The sequence below is a fragment of the Gopherus evgoodei genome, chromosome 10 (genome assembly GCF_007399415.2).
Source record: "Gopherus evgoodei ecotype Sinaloan lineage chromosome 10, rGopEvg1_v1.p, whole genome shotgun sequence".
In the NCBI taxonomy this organism is placed as follows: Eukaryota; Metazoa; Chordata; order Testudines; family Testudinidae; genus Gopherus; species Gopherus evgoodei.
Genome location: NC_044331.1, coordinates 1,713,487 through 1,736,488, shown reverse-complemented (window position 1 = coordinate 1,736,488; position 23,002 = coordinate 1,713,487). Strand labels below are relative to the sequence as shown.

Genomic DNA, 23,002 nt, shown 5'->3' with positions numbered 1-23,002 from the left:
GCATGCGAGAATGGCTCTTGCGTTCACGTGTACTCCGCTTGCCAAGGTCTCTGACAGGCCCCGCCCAGCACTCACGCTTAGGGATGCAGAGACTTACAGGGACTTTGTTTCCCATCACTGAGCATGGCGGTAAAGTGAAGGTGCTGGCTGGCTCTGCTGACTCTGCCCCCTGAGGTCTCTGGGGGATCAGCCGGAGGCTGTGGGTGAATGGAGAGGGACCCAGCGATGGGAGTAACTCAGAGTCCAACAGACTAGTGACCTGGTGGGTGAGGGTTTCAAGCCGTTTGTGGCTTTCCCAGTTGAGGGAGCTGGGCTCTCACACTGCCAGGTCTCCAGTGCCCTTGTAAGGAGGGACAGAGGCTGAGGCACTCCCCTGAGCTCAGTCTAGAGCGACCCCAGAATGGTCTGTGATGCTGGGGGTGGGGGGAGGCTGGGAAACCAACCTAGGGGCCATCCCTGCCCGCACTCAGGGTGTGAGTGGCCAGCTGCAGGGAGGGAGCCTGTTGGGCTGTGACCAGGCTAGGAGTGGCTGAGCCCACGTGTGGCCAGTCACTTCATGGCACGGAATATTCTAGACAAACTCCTCTTCTAACCAGCCAGCCAGGCCCCTTCCTTCTCCACTGCCTTGAGAGATTATTTATAAGCAGAGCCCAGGAGGCTCAAGAGATCTGAGGAGCAGGAGGTTTCCTCGCTGCACTTTATGGCCTGCTAGCATGTGCCACGTGAGCCACGTGTCACCTGGAACATGGGGTACGTCAGGAAGGTCTCCAGCGTCCTCTCCTCGCAGTCCGGCTTGGCCTCATAGTGCTTCAGCAGCTTGTCGAAGTCACGGTTCTGCTTGCAGTGGGCCAGGATCTGCAGGCTGTACTGGTGGTTTCTCACAAACTCCTGGTAGATGTTCAGCATGGGCAGCAGGATGTCAAACAAGTCAGCTGTAAGCAAGCAGGCAATGAGCAGGTTACTGCACCGCACAAGAGCCTCGCACTCAGAACAGGCTCGGGCCGCTTTAGCATTGGTGCCGGGCCGACAGGTTTGCTCAGCTAGGCCTGGCCTGAAGGAAGATGGCAGCAACTGCTTTGTGTTTGTCTGACATTTATGGGAGTGACATGTCACGCGTTGGTTCTGTGTCTGCATTTTGGGTTAGAAAAAATGGGCATTTGCACAACAAGGAAATCCAAGCCTCCCTTGAGCTCCCTGGTTTAGGGACATGCACCTTTAAAGGTGCATCAGGCCGCACGCAGGAGTGTTGGGACTTGCATCGCTCGAGGAGGAGAAGCCCAGCCTGCTGCGTGTCTCCTATGGCATTGCGGGGTGAGGCATGTTACCCTGCACCGGCTGAGTGCCCACAAAACCCACAGGAAGAGAGCTTCACAATGGAGGCGCCAGCAGAGTCAAGACTGTGCTCCCTGTCTGAGAACTACTCAGCAGAGCACTGGTGCAGCTACTGAATGGGGAGCTGGGGATGAAACAGGCAGCGAGGATGGGCAAATCTCTGTGATTTAACTGTGGGATCCATCAGGGCGGCATCATGATAAACTCTTCTGTGAATGAAGAAAAGCCCCATGAGGTCAGGTCACTGGAGTACAAAACCTGAGCTGCATGGCAGACTAGAATTGGTTTGGGTTTTTTCCCATGAATGAAAAAAATGGATGCCTTACCACAATGAGCAACAATTCACTGCAGTGATGTAGATCAGAGAGAACCACTGCAAAGTTTATTAGAAGGAAGGACACGCAAGACTTTAATGAGAGTGAAGAATAACATGCACAAAAGAAACAGCAGCTACTCACCAAGCACTAGCGTCGGCCAGCTGGATATTCTTGCTTTCAGGCCTTGATAAAAGATCTGGTGCAAAAACATGATTGTTTCACTGAAAGATAAACCAAAAGGCAGAGAGATGGATGAGAACCAATTAACGAATAATTTAAGAATCCTGGCACTTCTAATGAGGGAGGCCAGAGAAACACCGTGCAATGAGCAGGAGACTGGCTGGACGGGCTGATGAGGAGAGACTGAGAGAGTGACGGATGCAGAGAAACTCCTCAGCATGGGACAAGGGGAAGGATTAGTGGGAATAGTGGGGTGAGAAGAAGAAAGGGAGAGTGTGAGCCGAAGAGCAGTTCACGTTTCCCAGTAGTGAGATGTAGGATCCCGTGAACAGTCTCCCAAGTTCTGTAATGAAGGATCATCCCAGGGAAGATTTAAAACGAGCAGCCAGCACCACACCCAGGGACGTGTACAACAAGGGAACTGTGCACCTCTTGCTAGTCTTTGGAAATGTGGCTAGTGAGTGTGTCTCGAGGAGGGCAGCCCACCCAAAGCCACGCCCCAGCAAGACCCCATACGTGCACCACACATGCACCTCGGCTGAGGCCATTCCTGAGTCCAGCTGGCTGCTGCTTCCCTCCAGAGAGAGCTGGGAATGATAGGCAGAGTGGCTGGGACTTGTCGAGTTTCTCTAACACTCCCTTAAATAACCTCTTTGAGCGTCTGTCTGCTGCTCCTAGCCTCTGCTCTGTCACTGTCTTGTCTCTCTTCTTCATTTAATGATCAGATGAGCAGAAGGCTGCACAGTGGCCCAGGTGGGCCCTGACCTTGCACCTGCTTCATAGATTTCCTCAGCTTCCATTCCACTCTCTATCAAAGCACCCCAAATAATTTTGCATCTATTAGTTACAATTTCCCTCCTGTGATTCAGAGTTGACTGTCCTTGAGTAACTCATCAGTCTATTATCAGAGGGGTAGCCGTGTTAGCCTGGATCTGTTCTTTGCTGCTTTCATCAATCTATGTGCTTTTCCATTACAGCCATAATTAGTTTCATCACTATCATCACACCTGCAGAATTCAAATGTGCAGGTCTGTACTTTCCTGTACCAAGGACCTGGCTTTATTATAAGCAAGTTCTCGTGCTAGTCCCCGCCCCACTCCTCCCCAGGGTCCTGATTAGAGTTTCCCCCTTTGCTATGGCTTTTTCCTTCTCTGGGGAATTTCTGCTTCCCCTGCTATACCTCCCTCGTCTTCCTTTGCTGATAGGGAGGCAAAGGAGTTGTTTAATTTTCAGCAGTACATAAATGACCTTTGCCATCTGCTTGCCAGGCCCTTCCTGCTGCCTTCCCTGACCGGCTACCCCGGACACAGATCTCACTAGTTCTGTGACCCTCTTGCAGAGTTTCTCTTTGCTGGGTGCGGTCGTGCTGCTCTCCTTGTTTTTCACTCTCTCAGCTTCACTCTGCGGTGTTTGTAGGCTTCTTGGTGCCTGACGGGGATACCTCTCAGGATCCTCCCTTCCCACTGGCATCGGTGCCTGGTGGACGGTTTCACGCACCACTCACCTCTACCCAGTCTGAATGAAGATGGTAGCAACTGATTTGTGTTTGTGTGTCTTATTTACTGGAGTGAAATGTCACTCATGGGTTCTGCGTCTGTATTTTGGGTTTGAAAAAATGGGCACTGGCACAACTAGGATCTGCCAGTGATTAATCTGTGCCGGGGCTCAGCTCTGGCACCGCTTTCAATACAAATTAAGCAATGGGGGAGGCAGCGGGGCCTGGGGGTGATGGGGAGGGGGATGGGGGAGAGCTCGTGAAGGCCAGGGGTGATGGGGAGAGGGAGCCAAAACAGAAGTTTTCCCGGCTGCCATTTTCCCTAAAGCCGGCCCTGGATAGCAGGGACTGGACTCATGACCCAGAAGGTCCCTTCCAGTCTGATGTCCAATGATTCCCCTGAGGCTGTATCAGATAATCTCCATCTTCTGGAAAGCATCACCCCTGCAACTGACTCCGTCTCCTTACAGCATGAGCACGCAGGGTGACCAGACGTCCCAACAGAATCGGGACTGTCCTGACTTTTCAGCGTTTGTCCCGCATCCCGATCGATGTTTGCTCGGGACACAATTTGTCCCGATATTTTGCACTCCTGGTTTTTGTTTTGTTTTGTTCCGCCGACAGGACTCCGCTTTTTCTTTTGCTGGGCTGGTGGGACTCCGCTTCCCCGGCCCCTTTGCCGGCAGGACTCCGGGACTCCAATTTTTGTTGTTGTTGTTGTTTTGTTTTCGCTCTCTCCCCCTCTGCCAGTGGGACTCCCCTCATGTGTCCCGATATTTTCTTCATCCCATCTGGTCACCCTATGAGCACGAGCTGTAACTGCATTTCCCAGAGGGGAAGCACAGCGAGCTGTGGGGTGGGATGCGCTAGCTGGCAACGCAGGGATAAGTTCTGCCATTGTCCTGCATAGAGAAAGGAATCGCCAGAGCTGGAATCTAATCAGGACACAGGCTCACTCGCCCGCGTGGCCCCTCCGAACACATTAACGATACTTCACTGCTAAGTCAGCCAACCTCTCTTTGAGGGTCAGTAAAAGTCAGTTAACTTTCTCTCGCCCATTTCCGTAGGGCTCTGCATTTTCTGGTTTAAGCTGGAATCAGAAATAGCCTGGGAAATTCTCTTCTCAGTATAGTTCTGAGTTACCTGAAACTGGGAAGTACTAGGAAATTAATGAGATTTCCCAGTTCCCGGGACAGAGGGAGCTGCTCTGATGGGTTTAGATGTGTCTCTGAACCAGCCCTCTGAATTTGTCAATATCCACTCACAGGTGAGTTAACAAGGCAACATAGGGGCTAAGGGGTGGCCTAACTTAATGCATTTATATAGATCTTGGAAGGCCCAGAATTAAAGATGGTCCTGAATCAAAATCCTGGATGGGAACAGTTGCAGAGTTTGGGAAAGCTCAGCTCAAGATCCATGGCCAAACTGCAGCGTTTCCATCTCTCTCTAACGGGCCAAACCCCTGCTGCAAATGGGCCTGGAGCTTTGGGAGAGTGAGGATTGGAATTCTGTCACCTGGGCCCATCTCTGTCCTTTGGGGGTTCCTCACAACACCCCAGGACAGGTATTTTACTTCTCACAAGTCGCATCCCAGTTAAAACCGGCCCCAACCTAATGGGGGGAAAAACAGGCTAGAGAGTCTGCCCATAACTGAATGCCGGGTTGGCCCTTTCAGTGCTGCGAAGGATACACTGCATCTGTAGCCATAGCAACAGAGCGAGCGGTTTCTGGATGACAGGAGCGGTGATGAGAGCAGGGTTTCAGGGAGTTTCAGCTCCCTCTGACAGAGCATTCAGCCCGGCACCGGGCTGGCCTGAAGGGCTGAGCTCTGCACTGCCTGCCATGGGCATGCCCTGGAAAATCCCACGTGAGGCAGGTTTAGTTTCCTGTACAACTTTGTGGCAGTTGCAGCGAGATAATGGTAGCAGCATCCCCTCGAATGCGTGTCCTTAACGCTGAAGAACCTCTGGGGACAGAGTCCCATTGTCCAACCTCCTCTACGACTTTTTCCCAGGGGATGTTGCAATCTCCTCTAGTCCTAAGGTCTGGCTCCAGAGTTTGTGCCCTCTCCAGTCCTCTCACAGGAATTAGGAAGCCAACCCCCCTCGGGCACAGCCTGCAGTGTTCAGCTGGCCTCTCGCAGTTTAACTCACGAGGGGATTTCGCTTTCCCTCGGTCAGTTAGTTCAGCCTGTCAAGGGGCAAACCCGACAGCAGCCAGTGCGAAGTTCTGCTCTCCCAGACTAGACCAGCGCCCTCACGGGCTCTCAGTCTCTCCTTGCTTCTGCTGGACTGTTTTCTGCCACATGGTCCGCAGAAGTAAATAGCCAGAACAAAACCACTCGGGCATCAGCACCTGAAACCAGCACTGAACTCCCATGGGCCCTTGGGAAAACAACGCCGATGCTGGGTTTGGGTTTCTCCGTCCCTCCCCTCTCCTCCTAGCTCAGGCGGACTGACAACCCAGACAGGGAGCGTAGCAGCTTTTTGGGGGTACAGCAGGAGGTGGAGGGGAGGGGGGAGGAGACAGATGATCAACTTGTGTAGTAAATAGTAACATGGTGCTAAACTTCCCCCTCCCACACCAGGGGCCTGCTAGGGCTGACGTCTGTCTGAGCGTATCCACTGGGAACCTTACAACAGTGGGCCAGGAGTTACTCTGTTGAAAGAGCTTTGTATTCCAGGCGCTGAGGAGCTGAACTGTGCTATGGGAGGTGTCATACACCCCCCTCGGCAGACATCTGCCAGGGCGGGTTTCCATTCTCTCCAGCGAGACCGGCTCTGGAGCAGGACTTTGTATTACGATCTGTCCGAGAGTCAATGTCCTCACGCAGGATTCAGCAGGGATTGCTGCTGTTAAACAGGGCATGTCGCAGGGACACACTTGGCAATGCCTTTGTTTGGCACAGGCTGGATTTAAGCATCTTAATTCGTCCTCCTCAGCCAGGGCCTGTGGCTGGATTGCTCTCTGTGCAGCCCATGGTGGCTCTGACATGCAGCATCTCTCCAAGCACAGAGCATTGTGCAGACCATGGGTCAGAGATTACACCTGCTCTCTATATACTACACATCTCTCCCAACTATTACAGTCTCTCCTTCCTTTTTTCTTCTGTTCATGCAGCTGTTGAATGTATTCTGCTTCTGCCTCCAGCATCTTGAAGACAACCTGGTTCCTTTTTCTCATGTGACCCATTCGTTATAGAGATAACCTCAGCTCTCTTGCCTAAAGCCAACTGAAAACCAAAGTAAACTAACTCAACTCCTTCAGCTTTCATTCCAGGTGCATTTCCTACTAATTGAAAATGGGAGGTCCGTAGCACCTCCCATTTTCAATGAGTGCATGAATACACCGTTGCTGCTGAGAGCTTCCACTGTACGGCTCCTCCATGCACAACAGATCCTCTGCACATGTGGATTTCCTCCTGTGGCAGGGAGCTGATTGGCATTTTCTAGTTAGGTACCAGGCCCCCACCCTTATTGCAGGGAGCAGAGCGATAAGGAAACTTTTTTATGCCTGGAACGTGAGTGGGATTGATGTAAGCATTGGAGCCATCCAAAAACGAGGGGAAACCTTAGGTACGAGAAGCACCTTATAGGAAATCAGGGACATTCTGATTCCTGCATTTATTTGCTCTTCAAGGCTTGGGCTATTTGTTCATCACCTGGCCTCATGCTCCCCAGTGTGGGACACTGGAAGTTGTTTCTGGATACGTAAAGGATTGGGGGATGGGTAGGTGAGCTGCTTAGAGAAGAAACTCCTAAGTAAATGTTATGACAGCTGCTTAGAGAAGAAACTGCGAAGTCTGGTTCCATGCAGAAAAGGCCTGATGTAGGTGACACACTGGGCAAGAGGGGGCCAAGAGTCTTTTTATATTCTCCCGCTGAAAGCCCTGCTCTCGAGAAAAGGAGCACCCCTAGGGGCGGCGCTGAATGCTTAGCTGCAGAGAGCTCTGCCAAGGAGCCCCTCCATCAGGAACGCTGCCGGGCACTGCCCACGCCTGCAGGTGGCCTCCAGAGTGACCGAAATCCCATGGCAGGTCCAGTGAATCCATTGACAATCCTGCCCTCCCTGCCATAGGAATGTGCTCACTGGTCGGACAGTCACCGAAACCAGGTGCTCTAAACCCAGCAAAAGCGCCTGCAATCACCATGCAGCCGGTTGTGGAGGGGGAACTGGGCATATACCGCCCCCCCGTTTGCATCCTACCTCATTACCATCAGTACACTGCTAGCTTCCCCCGGGCATGGGTCATCCAGGAAAGGCGCTCACCTGTTCAGGAATATGCTGCTGACATCATCATGGGTGATGGGAGGCTTCTTGGAGCTCGCTGCCATCCTCAGCGGGCGGAGGAAGTTGTTGACCAGAATATGCAACTGTTGAACATATTCTGCTTCTGCCTCCAGCATGCTGAAGACAACCTGGTTCCTCTTCCTCATGCTGTCAGCGTGAGGAGATCTGATATAGTCCTGAATGATCGTCTTCCATTTCCTCCTGCATAGCCAGCCCCGTAGAAAGCTCTGGACCTGTTAACAGATTAACGACCTCATTAGCGGTTTTACATCTCAGCCTGGGCTATTTATGCAGCAGTTTAGGTGCAAAGACCAAAAAGCTCTTCCATCAACAGACCATTGTGTGGAGGTTCTACCACAACACGTCTGTACAGCAGGTTTGCTAATGAGGCTTTGTGCTGAGCCATACATAACGGTTTCTGCTCTCTGTACTTCTGCATGGCCTCACTGCTGGGACATGAACAAGAACGCACTGAACGGCACTTTCTCGGTGCATACGATCACCTCTTTCTCCTTGTACAAAGATGAACATAAGGCTCATTATTACATGAAAAGAAAACTCATTAACACTTGACCTCTCACTGCACATGTAAAGTACAGCACACGATACTGTCAGCAGGACAGTGAGGATATGAAAATACCCAACCTACCCAGAATCTAACACAGATCTATCCATCTACCAATTCACTGATCAACCAGTAGGTTTGTGCGCGCACACAAATAACATACAGAGACAGGTTTGCTACATTAAAAACAAAAAGCTTTTGATCCTTGTATGTACAATAAAAAAATATCTGCAACATACTCAAATCTGTATCTAGATCCAGCCACAGACAGATATATGCACTCAGTCCAGCACACCCACTTAAACCCGAAAGTGCAGTGTTTTACGGCTGAAATCTACACAATAAACAAAGGCATCACAGCTCCGAACCAGGGGGGCATAGCCAGGACTCCTCCTCCTGTACATGTGTCACTAACTGCAGTCAGTGGGAGCTCTCCACGGAGGTGGAGTAACTGCAGGACCAGGTCTCTGTGCAGGTGAAACTGACCCCAAGGAGAAACAGTGCTGATTTTGTGTGCAAGATGTAGTTAGCCCAAGATGCTCTCCTGCAATGGTCAGATTTAACCCATTTTCTTGGAGCAGGCTGTATAACAAATGGCTAGTGATTTGAAGGACTATTTGTTCTCTGCAAGGAAGAATTCATCCTAACACAACTTCCTTGCAGCATCTCTGAGTCTGTAAATCTCTGCCTGCAGGGAATCCTGCTTTTTACAGGTCCCCACTACACCGAAATGGCAAGATTTAAGACAGGGCTATTTGTCTACGCACTGGCACACTAGGGTGGCGAGGTGCCCACACCAACAGCAGATGTGGCCAGTACGGAAGAAGGCAGAGACAATTAACAGAAAGCTTTACAGAGAAGCGGGGCACATTCTCCTTCATGAATTCATAGAGTGGGGACGGCTCGTCAAACAGCCCAGCCCAATCAACACTACAGCAGGTAACAAGGATCAAGGTTCACTCCCTGAAATACATTTCAAGTCAAGTGTTCATGTCATGACTCCTTACAGGTCATTAGCAAGTACCCAGCGCCAGGGTTTAGTCACAACGCCTGCGAACGGGTCTTTAATGACAAAACAAACCTTTTTGATTTTCTTGATATCGCTGTCATCGTCACTCGGCGCGCTGCTCTGAGTGGACTGGATGCGCTCATTATCTCTAAGCAAGGAGGCAATCTATAAACACAGGAAAACAAGCTGACCAAAAGCTCCAACACTGGCACTGCGAAACATCTCCGTGCACAAGCACAGCCAGTGAAAATACGTATGTGAGCGAAGTCCTGTCCCCAGTGACCTGCATGCACCAGCCAGTAACTCCAAGGGTCAGACGTGAACCATGTGATAAAACCATTCGATTGTGGGACAATGCTGAGCTCTAGCCCTGATTCCATTTTAAATGACAAATGTAACAGATCATGTTGATTCTGCCTCTAATGGGAAAGCACTAACGATGCACTGATGAAAAGACAAGAGTATTCTAAATATCAGCAAAATAAACCAGTTGAATGTAATGTAATGTATTTGAAATATAGGCTGTACATGGTCTATCCAAGATATTTTAAAAAATGGGAAATAGGATGTAACAGTTCTAGGCTAGAAATGTTGCCAGATACCAAATTCAAAACTGGGCAACTGCTCTACGATAGTATCAGAGGGGTAGCCGTGTTTGCTGCTATTACAGATCCAGACTAAGAGTCCTGTGACACCTTATAGACTAACAGACGTATTGGAGCATGAGCATGAGGGAATGGTGGAGGAGGGAAAACCCCATAATCCAAAAAAACAAAACTGAAAAAAAAATCAACATTTTTCAATTTTGTTGAACAAAACTAAAATGAAAAGAGAGAGTCGTGAAAATCCCCTGGTTTGGAAAAAAGCCATTTTTTATTAAAACATTTTCCAACAAGGGATCAACTTGCTCTATTCAACGTGTTGTACTATGGTTGGAGAACAGAGTGACCAACGCGCTGGGTTACTGGGGGTTACCAGTGCAAGGAGGAAAACATCTCAGGACAAGAGAGAAGGGGCAGAAGAAGGCAGGTAGAGTTTGAAATTGAAATAGCTTCTATCACATGGGGGCAACCGTGTGAATATCCTAAACAGGCCTTCTGCAGGGTTCCAACTGTGCCAAGACCGTTCTGACAAAGTGGTTAGAATGATGGGCAACTGGGATCTTGACAGAACATGTGCTGTATCCCTAACAGGAAATATTTCTTCCATATCCCTATAAAGCCCTATTGAATTTACTAGGGATGAAATCAGTAAATCCCTATAGAAATTAAATAGGTTCCTACAGAAGGGATTTTTAACAGATAGAATTGAATACAGAACAGGGTGCCTTTCTACAGAATTTTAAATCAATTTAAAGAAATTGCACTTCTGCAATAGACTTCTATAGGCTGCATTACAAATGCTACAGAAAGGTTGTAACATTCTCGATCCAGTTCCATCAGGCCTTTCCATATGGGTATGGGGCTTTCCAAGCCAAGCAATTGCTGAGTCAAAGGACAGACAAGATGGAGCAAAGTTGTTCTTTCCAGTCCTTCTGGCGCCCTCTTTTCCTGTTCAAATCTCCCTTTCCAGCCCTTGTTTTATGACTGACAGAAGACAGGTCGCTCTGCAGCTGAATTTCCACTGCATAGCTAGCTGCAGCGGTTCAGGCAGAGCAACCCAGACTGCCACCGCTCTGTTTGAGCACTAAGCATTGATTCAGGAAAGCACTGCAGCATGCGCTTAACTTTAAGTATATGTTTCAATCCACTCGATTTATGGGCAGACTCAAGCGCTTTGCTGAACAGGGATGCTTTTCTGAATTGGGGCCTAGGAGCCCAAACTTGCAAAGTGCTGAGCACTCCCAAGGGGTTCTGAGGACCCTCATGTTCTCTGAGCGGATGGGGTTCAGCACTACTCGGAAGCAATCAGAACTATGCAGGATCTGGCCTAAGTATCTCTTCCACAATGCTCTCAGCCCCTTGCTAGGCCAAGCAACAGGAGTTCTAAGATTTGGCTCCAGAACAGCAGATGCCTCACTTGGAAGCAGGTCTCCCCAGCTCTGCCAACTGCGCCGCAGGGCCAGCCGCAAAACGGAATAATTAACTAATAATTAGCGTTTATCAAAGACAGCACATTAACAACAAAACTGAATTATTTCAGATTTCCTACCAACTAATGGGTGTAATGACTTCTCCAAGCTGGGAGCGAGGCTCAAATCATCTGACTAATACCCAGTGTGGGAAAGGGCTGGGTTTTCTCTTCTTTCTTTTTTAAATCAAGTAAGCAGAATTTGCACATTAAAGCAGAAGCTGATTATTTGATCTCTACTTCAAAGAACACGGAAGAGGGGAAAACACGCCACAAGGTAAAATCAAATGCATTTGGGCTCAGAGAAGTGCTAATTAACTGCTAACACTTGGCCAGTTCCTAGATTATTGATTGCTTGGCATTTTTAATCCATAATCCCTTGGCCAAGTTTAGGGTTTGCACATAACTCCCATATTTGCCTTATTAAAAATGTCAATAATTAGCACTGAGGCCTTAATCCCCAGGGACAGACAGGATGGAAAACTTGACCTAGCTGAGATTAACAGCAGAAAATGGATATAATTAGAACAGTGCACTTCATAATTGCTTTGGAGAGCAGCAACAGCTATATTTCTATTTAACTACTGCGATGGGTCAATGGGGTTTCCTTTACCATCTCTACCAGGCCCCAGGAGTTAAACATCAGACAGCTAGTTTTAATTCCAAGTGTTAACACTTAGGAAGTGGTGAGTGTAAATAACAACGCCTGCAGTACAAAATCTCAGCAAACTGGAGCACGGGGTTGTTTTTCCCGAGCTCCTCAGGGTCAGCTCGGCCTTTGTGTCCTGCAGTGTGCACACTTCCCCCCAGCTGGATCCAACTGCAGGACTGAGGCTCGGTGACATTCTCGTTAAAATCCTGCCCCCAAACGGCAGGTGCTGTGGATGGCACTTACTCCCTCTTTGCGTATTGCAAGATCACCCTTGCAGAGGGGACGTTTATGCCTGACTCATCCTGGTGTTTCAGGAGAGTTCAATTCTCTGCCTTTGGCATGCACCAGCTTGCACCCAGGGTCCAGAGAGTGGAGTGTGTTTTTCTCACCGCCAGCCCTGCATAGTGGAATCAGCCACAGACAGCCAAGACACCACAGTTTTGACAGCTGCTCTGCGTGCCTGTTCAGTTCTGAGTGTAATTCAAAGTGTTGCACTAATCTCGAAAGCCCAGGGTCCTGGCTGAGACGGTGGCTCTGCTTTCAGCACTGCACAGACAGCGGGGCTCAGCTGGGAACACTGAGCTACCATGCACCAGATTTCAGGGCAAGGCAGCTGGTGACCAAGCGTTCTTGGTGGAGAAGCCCCTCAGCTATGGAGTTCCCACCCCCTGCTGCTCCGACAGAGTTTGTTGATCTGTAGGACCTGGCTCAAAGCTTCTCTCTGTCCTTGGGCTGTTGGCTGGGGCAGGCTGGGTTGGGAGGTGGGCGGGCATAGTTCCTGGAGGAGAGGGAGTCCCTTTGATTACTTTTGGGGGCTGCTGGTACCCGGGCACCCAGAGACTTTTGTAATCAAGCACCATTAAAATGTGAAAAGGAAGAATCTGTATCCCAGCATCCCAAGTAACAAGGATCCCAGGGTTGACTCTTTCTCCAGAACACCGCCATGGGATCATTAACAACCCTCCTGGCCAGCGCCGTGAGTGCTAGGACCAGCTTGGGTCAGGAATTGTCCATAAAGATTCCGTTTCAACCAATCTCTCAGTCAGAACATTTTTTTTAAAAAGTTTCAAAGTTGTCAAAATGTCCCATTTGGACATTTGCTAACTGAACAGTTTTGTTTTCAGTTCAGCACAACTTTTTGTTTCAAAATTTTAGATAATTTTTACTAAAAAAAGGTAAATATAAAAAGGGCAAAATCTAAACCAAACATGTTGAAACTATTCAAACGTTTCATTCTGATTGATCTGATCCAAAAAATGTTCAGCTCATTGGTTTGCGACTACTTTTGAGATGTTGTATTTTCATGCCGATTTGGGATGGGAAAAGTCTTCTAAATCTTGAAAATTCTTGCAGGAGAAGAAAATGGTTTCCTGCCTTCCTCCAATTGTGACTCATCCAAAAGTTTTCCAAAACTGTGCTGTAAGAGTGGGTCAGTAGGGGCTCAAGGAAGAGTGTGACCTACTGGTTCACCCTGATTATTACAACACCATCAGCTTAAAAATCTATTAAAAATGGTAAAACAAGAGATATGGAATTGAGCTTATGAGGTGTAGTTCTCCCCTTAGTCACCTGTCCAGCTCATGGTATCAGTAATGGGATGCCAATCAATATGGGGAACATACACCCGTATGTTTACTCTCTTAACAATAGAGGCAAATATATAAAGTATAATAGACTGCCAGACTTTTGCCTTCAGTCTAAGTTACATTAATGATTTCCCCCTTTCGTATTCAGTATTGCTCTCCTGAACAATTTTTGTGTTTTGTCGTTTTGCATGTTTTGATGTCCATAGTCTCTATTCCTGCTGTATCCTGCACATTTACAATGACAGTGTATTAAGCTGATGCATATGCCACAGCTGCAATGTTTTAAAGGCAAAGCAGCGCTCAGAAATGCTATCAGAGCTCTTCTCTTTTTAAAGCCACTTGCTTGCTTAGTCTTAGTGAACTGTCAGTTGAATGTAAAGCTTCATTAACATGAATTGCCCTGAATGTATTTAGGTGCCAGAGTGATGGCAGTTTGTATATAGCAAAGGGAAATTCACTTACAAAGCTTGACCTGGCCTAGAAGCAGCAGGTCATATCCATTTTCATGTTTTTTCCTTTTCTTTGTCTCTAGCCATCTAATTGTTGACTTCTTTATGTAAGTGTTCACAGTAAATGGACATCTAATTATTGTGTTATATAGAATAATGAACACAGGAATTCTCTACTTTTCTCCACCCACCACCCCAAACCACCAGCTTTAGCCTTTGCCTGTAAAATATAATCAGTTTTTTAAATCACTCACCTATGTATCACATGCAGCCCAAACAGCCATTCGATTCCAAGCATTAGGCAGACGCATGCATCCGATAGATTTAACTGCTGCCGCTAATTGTTAGCAATAGAGTGCTGAATTTTCACTGCCTTGCACCTCTTGTGGTCACTGGCAACTGGGCAAAACAACTGCAATATGGGCGTGACAAGCCTCCAATTCCAAAACGAGAATGTTTTACAGCTCCTTTGCACTGCTGTAAATAACTACTCGAGGGGCAGGCAGGGGAGAGTCAGAGGGGTCATTCGTTCAGAAGGGATCGCAGATTCTGTTGAAAATTTCATGACCCTAGAAATACAAGGTGGGCAACTTTCTAACATACTGGGACCAACACAGCTAGACCAACACTGCCAATGACACTAGAAAACACCTTGACAATCCACTGCAGGGACCCTGAGTAGGAGAATCCGCAGGACAATATAAACGCATAGGGCTAAATCCGCTTCCTGGTGTAACGCCATCCATTCAATGACTATGGTCCATTCCTCTCGCCTTTATGCCAGAATAAATGAGCTGATAAATACACCCATATGACCACGTGACCTGTATGTTTCCTGTAACCTACTGGAAATGAACCAACAGTGCCTCTTGCTTCGAATTCAGAGTGATCAGTATCACTGGAGAGTTGGGCTCTTTACCTCCGATTTCAGACGTTCAATCTCGATTTCCCCATCTTCAATTTGTTGTCTTAGTTGCTTGGCAACAGTTTTCTCGGTTTCCACAATCTGAAGTAAATGGAGGTACTTCTGCATTAAAGCTTCATGCTCTGTAGCAAGATTCCTATAACTGTTATATAGACACATCAATTAAAATGTTTCCTCCCCTTCCATCCTCCTTTCCCTCCTTGCTCTCTATTCTCTGCTGTTTGCTCAGGCTATGCTCTGGTACCTGCTGTAGGGCGAGGGGCTCAGGTACCATTGCAAGCTCGGCCAGCGCTGACCCTGCAAGCCTCACTCAGGCCAAGGGCTCGTTGAAGCTGGTTGAAAGCTTTGCCAAACTACGTCACGCGGGATCTGGCTCTGCTGGTTCTGATCCTGCAGACTCTTAACAATGTGCATAACTTTGCTCATGTGATTCTGATGAGATAACTCCTGTGAGTAAAGCTACGCAGGATCAGGGCCACTACTGCAGTGTTTCCTGGCTCCTTATCACCAGGCAAGATGCCTCTTCCACCAGGCAATGTCCTTCTCTGCCATGGGGTATGGACATGCCTGGCTGCACACACTCGTCAGAACTGACTGACAAGTGAGAGGCTTCAGCATCTGAACCTGGATCAAACCCAGACTATTTCCTGAAGTGAGAGCATGACTTCTAGAGACACGGCAAAGAGATTAAACATCAGGGCCACATTCCCCTCTCCCGTCACAGCTGCCAGTCAAGTTCCATGAATTTAGCAGACGGGCAGACGCTAGCTCTTGATTTTCTTACAAACAGCCACCTTTGTTAAGAGACTGCACCAGACATGTTTATCTAACATCCCACAAATACTATGCATCTTCTCCCCCCATCCCCAGCCTGGGTACTTCTACTTAGCGATGCAGGCTGCTGGCAGCACCGACTCTCCCACCCGAGAATTGTAAATGAGCTGCATTCCCCTTTTCAAACCATGAAAACCTGGGCTTTGAATGTCTATTTCTGTCCATTGCTGTTCTTTCATCTGTGCTCTCTGCAGATTTTCTTTAGATCAGAACAAAAATTAAGTAACTTTTTCTGAAACCAAAGATCAGTCTAATGCATTGGCCGGGGGTCAGGTCAGACAGAGGCGACTATTAACCGGGGCCAGATCCTGCCAGCTGCTGCCTATGGGTGCACCTACCTGGAATTCATCCACACAGAGCAGCTTGCAGGATCAGGCCCTTAGAATTCTTGCTCCCCCTGGGCAGTAGGGTTTGAAGCTGGGCCTCCTGCACACACCCCTGTCTGCTTCCTAGGGCGGCTCCCCTGAAGGTGCTGCACTCCCTCAACTCCCAGTGACACCAGCGGAAGTTCAGAACCATCAGCCTCGTGCAAGGGCAGGCCCCAGGTCGACCAACTGCAGCTTGTTAAAGCAACAGAGAGTTGTGCCATTTTGGCCCCCTTCACCAAACCATCATTTTCCATTAACTGAACAGAATCGCGCCTGGACTCTGAAGCTGCTGCTCTGCACCTGGCAGCCAATGAGCTGTTTCAGCTCATCCGCTGTTTGCCATTTCAGAAGGTGATACCTTGCGTGAGTTATCGCTGCTACCCATTCATCGCAGTCCTTGGCATCCTCTGTCCTCAGCTCCAGGGTTTTCTGATTATCATGGTTGAAACTAACAGTAAAATAATGCTGCAAAAACAAAGACACTCTTGTTACTGCCACATTAGGGTCACCAAAAACAGAACTTTCACTTTGTGATCGTCCACGTTTCATTTCATTATGAAGATCATTGAAATATTGCCTAAGAGGAGCCCGCAAAACAAACGTCTTGAAACCAAACCTTCAGAACAGAGAGTGGCGCCTTGTGGGAAGGCCAGGCCAGCACGTTGTAAATGGGAATGAAGGTGGAAATGAGAAAGAGGCAGGGAAAAGGGTCCGGCTGGATTCTGTTACTGGCAAATAGAATCTGCCATATGCATTCAGGGCGATCTGCTTGCAGCTGCCCAGGAGAGAAGCCAAGTGAGTGTGTCTTGGAGTAAATCTCACCCTGGCCCATGGGGCTGAGCTGGCCCAGGGAGCACAAACGGCAAGCCCTTGGGGCAGGCTTGGGGAATCTCAGCCCAGCCTTCAGCCATTGTCCACGTGCGAGTGGAAGTGAGAGGAATGACCATGGACGTCCATTGCACAGCATGTCCTAAACTAAATCCCTGATGCCTTGACTTTGCTTTGACATTCAGTGCAGGCCCCACTCCATGTGCTCGCAGCAATCAGAGCGCACGGCTCTGATGGACAACAGCGCAATAAGACTCAGTGTGCGAACTATATTTAGCTTCCCTTGACATTTACGGTATTTGTGTTAATTGTGATCATGGTGGCAGCCAGCACAGGCACTAGGATTTCGCTGTTCATGAGCCTTCCTGTTGTCTCCTAGGAAACAGGTAATGTACTCTAATGTAAGACACTACAGTGAAACACTGAACTAATACAAACCCCGCTAGAACATGCTCTTTCTGCCATTAGCTTCTGCTCTGTAGTAAAGTTTAGCAAGAAACCTGAATTACTAGAGATCTCTGCAAAATACTAACAGCTTGCAGTTTACTCACCTGTATTACCTAGGGAGGTGGTGGAACCTCCTTCCTTAGAGGTTTCTAAGGTCAGGCTTGACAGAGCCCTGGCTGGGATGATTTCGTAGGTGTTGGTCCTGCTTTGAGCAGGGGGTTGCACTAGATACCCTCCTGAGGTCTCTTCCAACCCTGAGATTCTATGATTTGTCTAAATATTTCTGAGAACTCCAGGCAACAGGACGACTGCTGGCACAAACTCCATTGAGCCACATAAGCGTGTACAGCAGGGGTCCCCAACGCCCGCGTCCTGGCTGGCAGTGGAGCATCTGCCGAAATGCCACTGAATTTCTGCGGCACTTCGGCGGCAACGCCTCTCGAACGCCGCTTGCCGCCGACAAGTGACGTCATTGAGAGGAGTCACTGCCAAAATGCCGCACAAATTCGGCAGCATTTCGGCGGATGCTCCACTACCACTACGGTCTTTCATCTGGCGCCTGCCAGACAAAAAGGTTGGGGACCTCTGGTGTACAGTAATTACAGACAGACAGTACCTCAGTTAGGGTCCATGCTTGTTTATTTTTGAGTTTGGATTTTTTGTCAGCTAGTAGACAAGACACACACATTTCACGGCAATTCTCTCCCTGGATAGAAGGATTTATTGTGGGTAATGTGCTAACCGTATACTGAAGGTCACTCAGGGTCAGGCATCCCTATCTACCGACCTGCCATAAGTTGCTTATCACAGTGATATTCCAAGTGCTGGACAAGGTAGCCCCGAGGGTTCCCCAAAGGTGCTTTACTCCATCTGCCCCCATTCCCATGTCCCCCACAGCCCATTCTGATCATTCTCCACCTCCACTCTCTCTTTTCATCCTAACTTCCATGCCAGGCACCTCCTGGGATGGCCAGAGGCAGGTGTCACTACTGAGGAGAGGAGAGGAGAGGTTTTCAGTTAAACTTGGACTTGGGACAGGTGTGGCCACAGTCCGGTCTCCTCTCTCCGACACTCCCAAAGCCGGGTCCCACTGCTGGAAACGCTGGGCCCCCATGTCCAAGAACCTTAGTCTGGGCTTGGCGAGCTGCAGTGGGCCCACAGAGAGCACTTGTCTTGGTTGGTCATTGTGGCTAGAGAGGCAGCTTCTGACATCTCCAGTCCTGGCCCTTGTAGATTAGGACGAGATCTCTTCATTCAACTCAGAAATGAAGGAGTCCAGTGCAATGGGAGGAGCCTTGTGTACAGGCGGGGAGCAGAGTGCTGAGCTATCCGGAGTTTGCAGGTGGCTTTGACCTGCAGCTCCAGGCAGATGCAGAGAGCATATGAGCGTAATGCACAAACCATCTGCTACGGCTGGTTCACACAGACCTGTGAGAAAGTCTGAAGTAATCCCTGTCCTCTAGAACAAGACCGGCTTGGCTGGGCACCCTGTCTCAGGAACTGGCACATCACTGGATACCAACAGCGTCTGTGCTACTTCTTCCTGACCCCGAGCGAACTCCTGTACATCACTCCATGCGGAGCAGGCTCTTCACATGGTCCTTTCAGAGGTGGGAACCTGTCACCCTTCTCTGACTGCTGCACTTTTCTAACTAGATCTGCAAGACAGCTTAGTCCCGACGCTCTCCCCCGCTAGTGAATCCCGCTCTAGTGCATTAGCTACAGTGCCCAGCACAGGGAAGGGTGCACAACAGCCTGATGAAGAGGTGGCCACAGCCTGAACCTCAAACCCAGAACTCCGGGGGTTCTGGAATTCAAACCCAGAACTCCAGAGGTTCTAGAATTCAAAGCCTCTAGAACTTTTCAGTGTTTTGTTCCTGTCATGGAAAGAATTTTTCCCCTCTCAGAGTTCACATGTATTCGGTGACCTCTCCAGAACTTTTCTGAAAATGCCAGCAGTTTTGTGCTGATTTCACCACCTAACACAGGGTTATTTCCATATATCTTTGTGAGCAAAGATTTTCCTCCTGAGATGTCTGACTGAGTCCCTTTCCACTGCTGATCCCACGGACAAGATTCATCCTTCCAATGTATTCTTGCATCTCGCTGCAAGAGAAACAAAGTCACCCTCAGGAACTCCCTCCCTCCACCACGCCATGGCGTTCAGCACTGTAGGCAGCATGGCTGCCGCCTCTGCATACATCACGCAGGCCTGCTGCACTCTTAGGAAGGGGATATTGTTCTCACTTTATGCATGCAAAACACCTTGCTGCTCTGCCAAGGAGTCTAAACTCAAACCTCCGTGGGGCATGGATGCAGCGCTGCAAGACTGCCACAGATGATTTTCCTGCAGAACATGGCAGCTGCTTTACTCAGGAACAAATCCATACCACAGCAGAATTAAGAAACTGTCTTTTCTTTGCACTGACTTATTTTTCTTCCCCCCGAAGATGTTATTACTGATGACGAAGAGTCTCTGATACAGGACCTGTTTGTTTATCAAACTGCAGAGCTATTTACACACACATTATTTCTCCAACTTCATTATGTTTCCTTTTTTAATATGCTTGTGCAGCTTGTGAAGTTTGAGATTCTGCAAATTCTTTTTTCCTGTAATTTAACCCATTTCTTCAAGGATGATTCTAACTAAACAGGCTCTTATGTTGTACCAACAATGACAGCTCTCATTCGAGAGCAATTCTCATCCTGCTCCAGGGCTACCAAGGGAATACTGTTTTTAAAAAGATTTGCAGCAACCCAGCTCTCACAGTTTGCTGAAACCAAAGGCTGATGTGAATCTGGGACTCAGAGCTGGTCAAAAATGGTAAGTATGTTTTATTAAAAAATCAAAATTTCTGATTTTTCAACAAAAACAAGCACCTCAATTTGTTATTGGCTCCCCCTTCTCTCCATTTATTCCAGTTTCCATTTTGCTGCTTAAAAGCAGGAAATAACAAAAATAGAAAAGAATTCAGTTTCAAAATCCAAAATTTTTAGTTTTTTGAGGAAAGTCTGAAAAAAATGATTTTTTCCCCATGAATATTTGTTTTTTAAACCAGGCTATTTATCGTTACAATTAAAAGGTTCAGGGTGAAAGCTTTCAAGCGGCCGGGTTATCTCCGCGCAGGTTCTCAACTTGCCATAAGGAGTTCTTCCCTCCTCAGAGCTGATCGCACTCTTTTCAGCTGGAGGCTCAAGGCCATCCGCCCGGCTTGTTCTTCTGGAGGATCTGGTCATGACTTAGAGCTTTGCACACAGGCTTCACCCAGGACACTTGCCCACCAATAACGACAGATCAATGACACAAGGCCAGAGCTCTGTATGTGTGGGTGCTTCCGCCCCTCAGGGGCCTGGCTGTGGCGTTTGCTACATTACCTGTGACAAACGTGGGAGAGCATGAGCGAACTGGGCCCAGCACCACTCCAGCGCCTTTGATTTAAGGCTGATACATTTTACCGTACTGGGAACTTAATTAAGCTTCAACATAATTACGCTGTAAATGTAACTACAGAAAGGAAGGCTTTGAAAGCTACGGAAATGAGGCTTCTCGCAGCATCCAGGTGTAAATGGAGGTTTTCTTTTCTCATCTCTCAGTGGAACCAGCCCTGTTTCACAGGCTGTACATGGGGATCACCTCCTCCCCCAGTGAAATGCGGTTACTTCTGGGGAAGGGCACAGTGACTGTTTCACAGCACACAGAACAGGACCTCGCTGTTTAAGACAGAAGAGAACATTAACTTCCCCAGCTGAAACTGGCATGGGAATTTAAGTCCCACAGTCTAGCGCTGACCCCCTGGCCTCGGAAATGAGGGACCCTGACGAACATCGTTTTTTCTGTAGCGAACACACAGTTTTATTAAACAAACAAACAACCTGGAACTGCTGACACTGAAACCAAGCCAGCATTCTGTGCACAACAGCACACTTCACGTAGAAAGCTGCTATTTACAACAAAATAAAAAGTCCAGTTACTCTAATGCTCACCGGTATTGTGTTGTGTCCCTCTCTTCCCCCCAAGACCTCCTTCGTCCTTGTGTCTGAGACCCCCAGTCCACCTCTCCCCAGACTACCCCATGTCAGAACTCCCTCCCCTCCCATGAGGCCTATCCTAGGTACCCACCCCTGCAGCCCAGCCTGGTCCCCGGCAGCCCCATGGAGCACTTTGTCAGCTGCACGCTGTCCTGGAAGGACGTGGGGTGGCATGCAGAGTGGGAGAAGGTGGGATCTACCACTGCTGTCGGGCATGGGTGCGTCCAGCTGCTGGAACAGGATTTCCCAATTGCAATTTGGGACCACAGGACTATTTTACAAGTCAGCCAGATGCAGGATGTCCTGCACAATGCGGGACACTTGAGAGGGGTGTACTATGGGCTAGGAACATAACGGTCTGTGTAAGCATTTCCCCAGAGCACCGGAGTTCACAGGCTCAGCATTCTTGCTGATAGTGCCACTGGATTTTTAATGATGCTAAAGTCACATCAGTTCCCAGCCTCAGTTCCCTTCTGGGCACCTCGATGCTTCTGGATGATCAAATAGCCATGGCTGTAAAAAATGCCCATCGTTACCCAGAGCTGGCCAGAAGTTTGCACACTTCACCCATCAGGCACAGATCTGGCCCCTGTGATTCATGCATTTGTGATCTCTGGGCTCCAGTACTGTAACTCATATACCTGTGCATGAAGCCCAGACATCTTAAAAGTCTCCAACTGGTACAAACTTGAGCAGCCTCCCTGCTTAGCAACACTGGTCTCCACAAACCCAACAGCTAGGTCCTCTGCTCTCTGCAGTCGCTCCCCATTGAGCAAGACCTCTGTCCTGCTAGTCAATGCCCACCATGGGAATGGCTTGAGCTACCAGAGATCGTCACTCCCTCTGCAAACCAGGACTTCCCATGGCAGCTACACTCCACTGGAGCAACGAACTTGTCAGGCAGTGAGGGAAGGTCTGAGAGTGTGGGAGCAAAAACTTTCACAAGAGTGGGGCCTGGACGGTGCAACCCAGAGCCACAAGAGACCACACTGTGCTCAGAACGACATGCGAGTATTTCTTTGACTTCACTTTACTGCGGCAAGCTCTGCTGACCGTTGGCTCACCTGGGCGCTGGAGGGAGAGGCGGAAGGATACATTGCTGCCTTTCAAGCTACTTCTACAGGTGGAGGAGACAGAGAGCTTTTGGTTGTCCTTTATGTCAGTTTGGGAGCTGCTCAGATCCGGTGGTGATGAGGGCCATACACATACCTAAATGCGTTCTTTTGAGAGGATGAATGGCCCAGCAATTAGGAGCTGGGGCATTTGTTCAGCCTTGATTTGAGGAAGGGAAGCGTCACCTACTGCGTCCTCAAGATAAACACACACCATAAAACCTACAGGTAAAAATTAAGGAGCCCAAAAATCTGGAGAGTCCCATTTAAGGCTTAAACATGCAGTGTCAAAGCTGAAGGCTGCTACCGTAACATTCCCTGCTCTAGCCCATTGTGCTGAACCAGCGAACCTCCCTGCTTTGGTCAGTTCAGGTCACAGTCCAACTTTGTGTTCCCCAGTGACCCCCTGTATTGCCACTGAGCCCTGGGAGCCCCACACTGTACACCCTCTGCCCAGCAAAGCCCCACATCGCAGCAACCAGGAACTAGAATGGCTCTGAGTTCTACTCCCATC

General features: G+C 48.8%; 1 protein-coding gene across 1 annotated transcript in view; it reads right to left on the bottom strand.

Moving 5' to 3' along the window:
- Positions 1–23,002, bottom strand: part of RASGRF1 (Ras protein specific guanine nucleotide releasing factor 1) — a 98,463-nt gene that overhangs the window by 45,930 nt on the left and 29,531 nt on the right. The window contains exons 2-7 of the mRNA XM_030578139.1: positions 16,431–16,537; positions 14,865–15,012; positions 9,261–9,353; positions 7,594–7,847; positions 1,791–1,870; positions 739–932 (exon numbers count right to left, since the gene is read on the bottom strand). Coding sequence (XP_030433999.1) covers positions 739–932; positions 1,791–1,870; positions 7,594–7,847; positions 9,261–9,353; positions 14,865–15,012; positions 16,431–16,537 — 876 coding nt within the window. The remainder of the gene's footprint in view (positions 1–738; positions 933–1,790; positions 1,871–7,593; positions 7,848–9,260; positions 9,354–14,864; positions 15,013–16,430; positions 16,538–23,002) is intronic.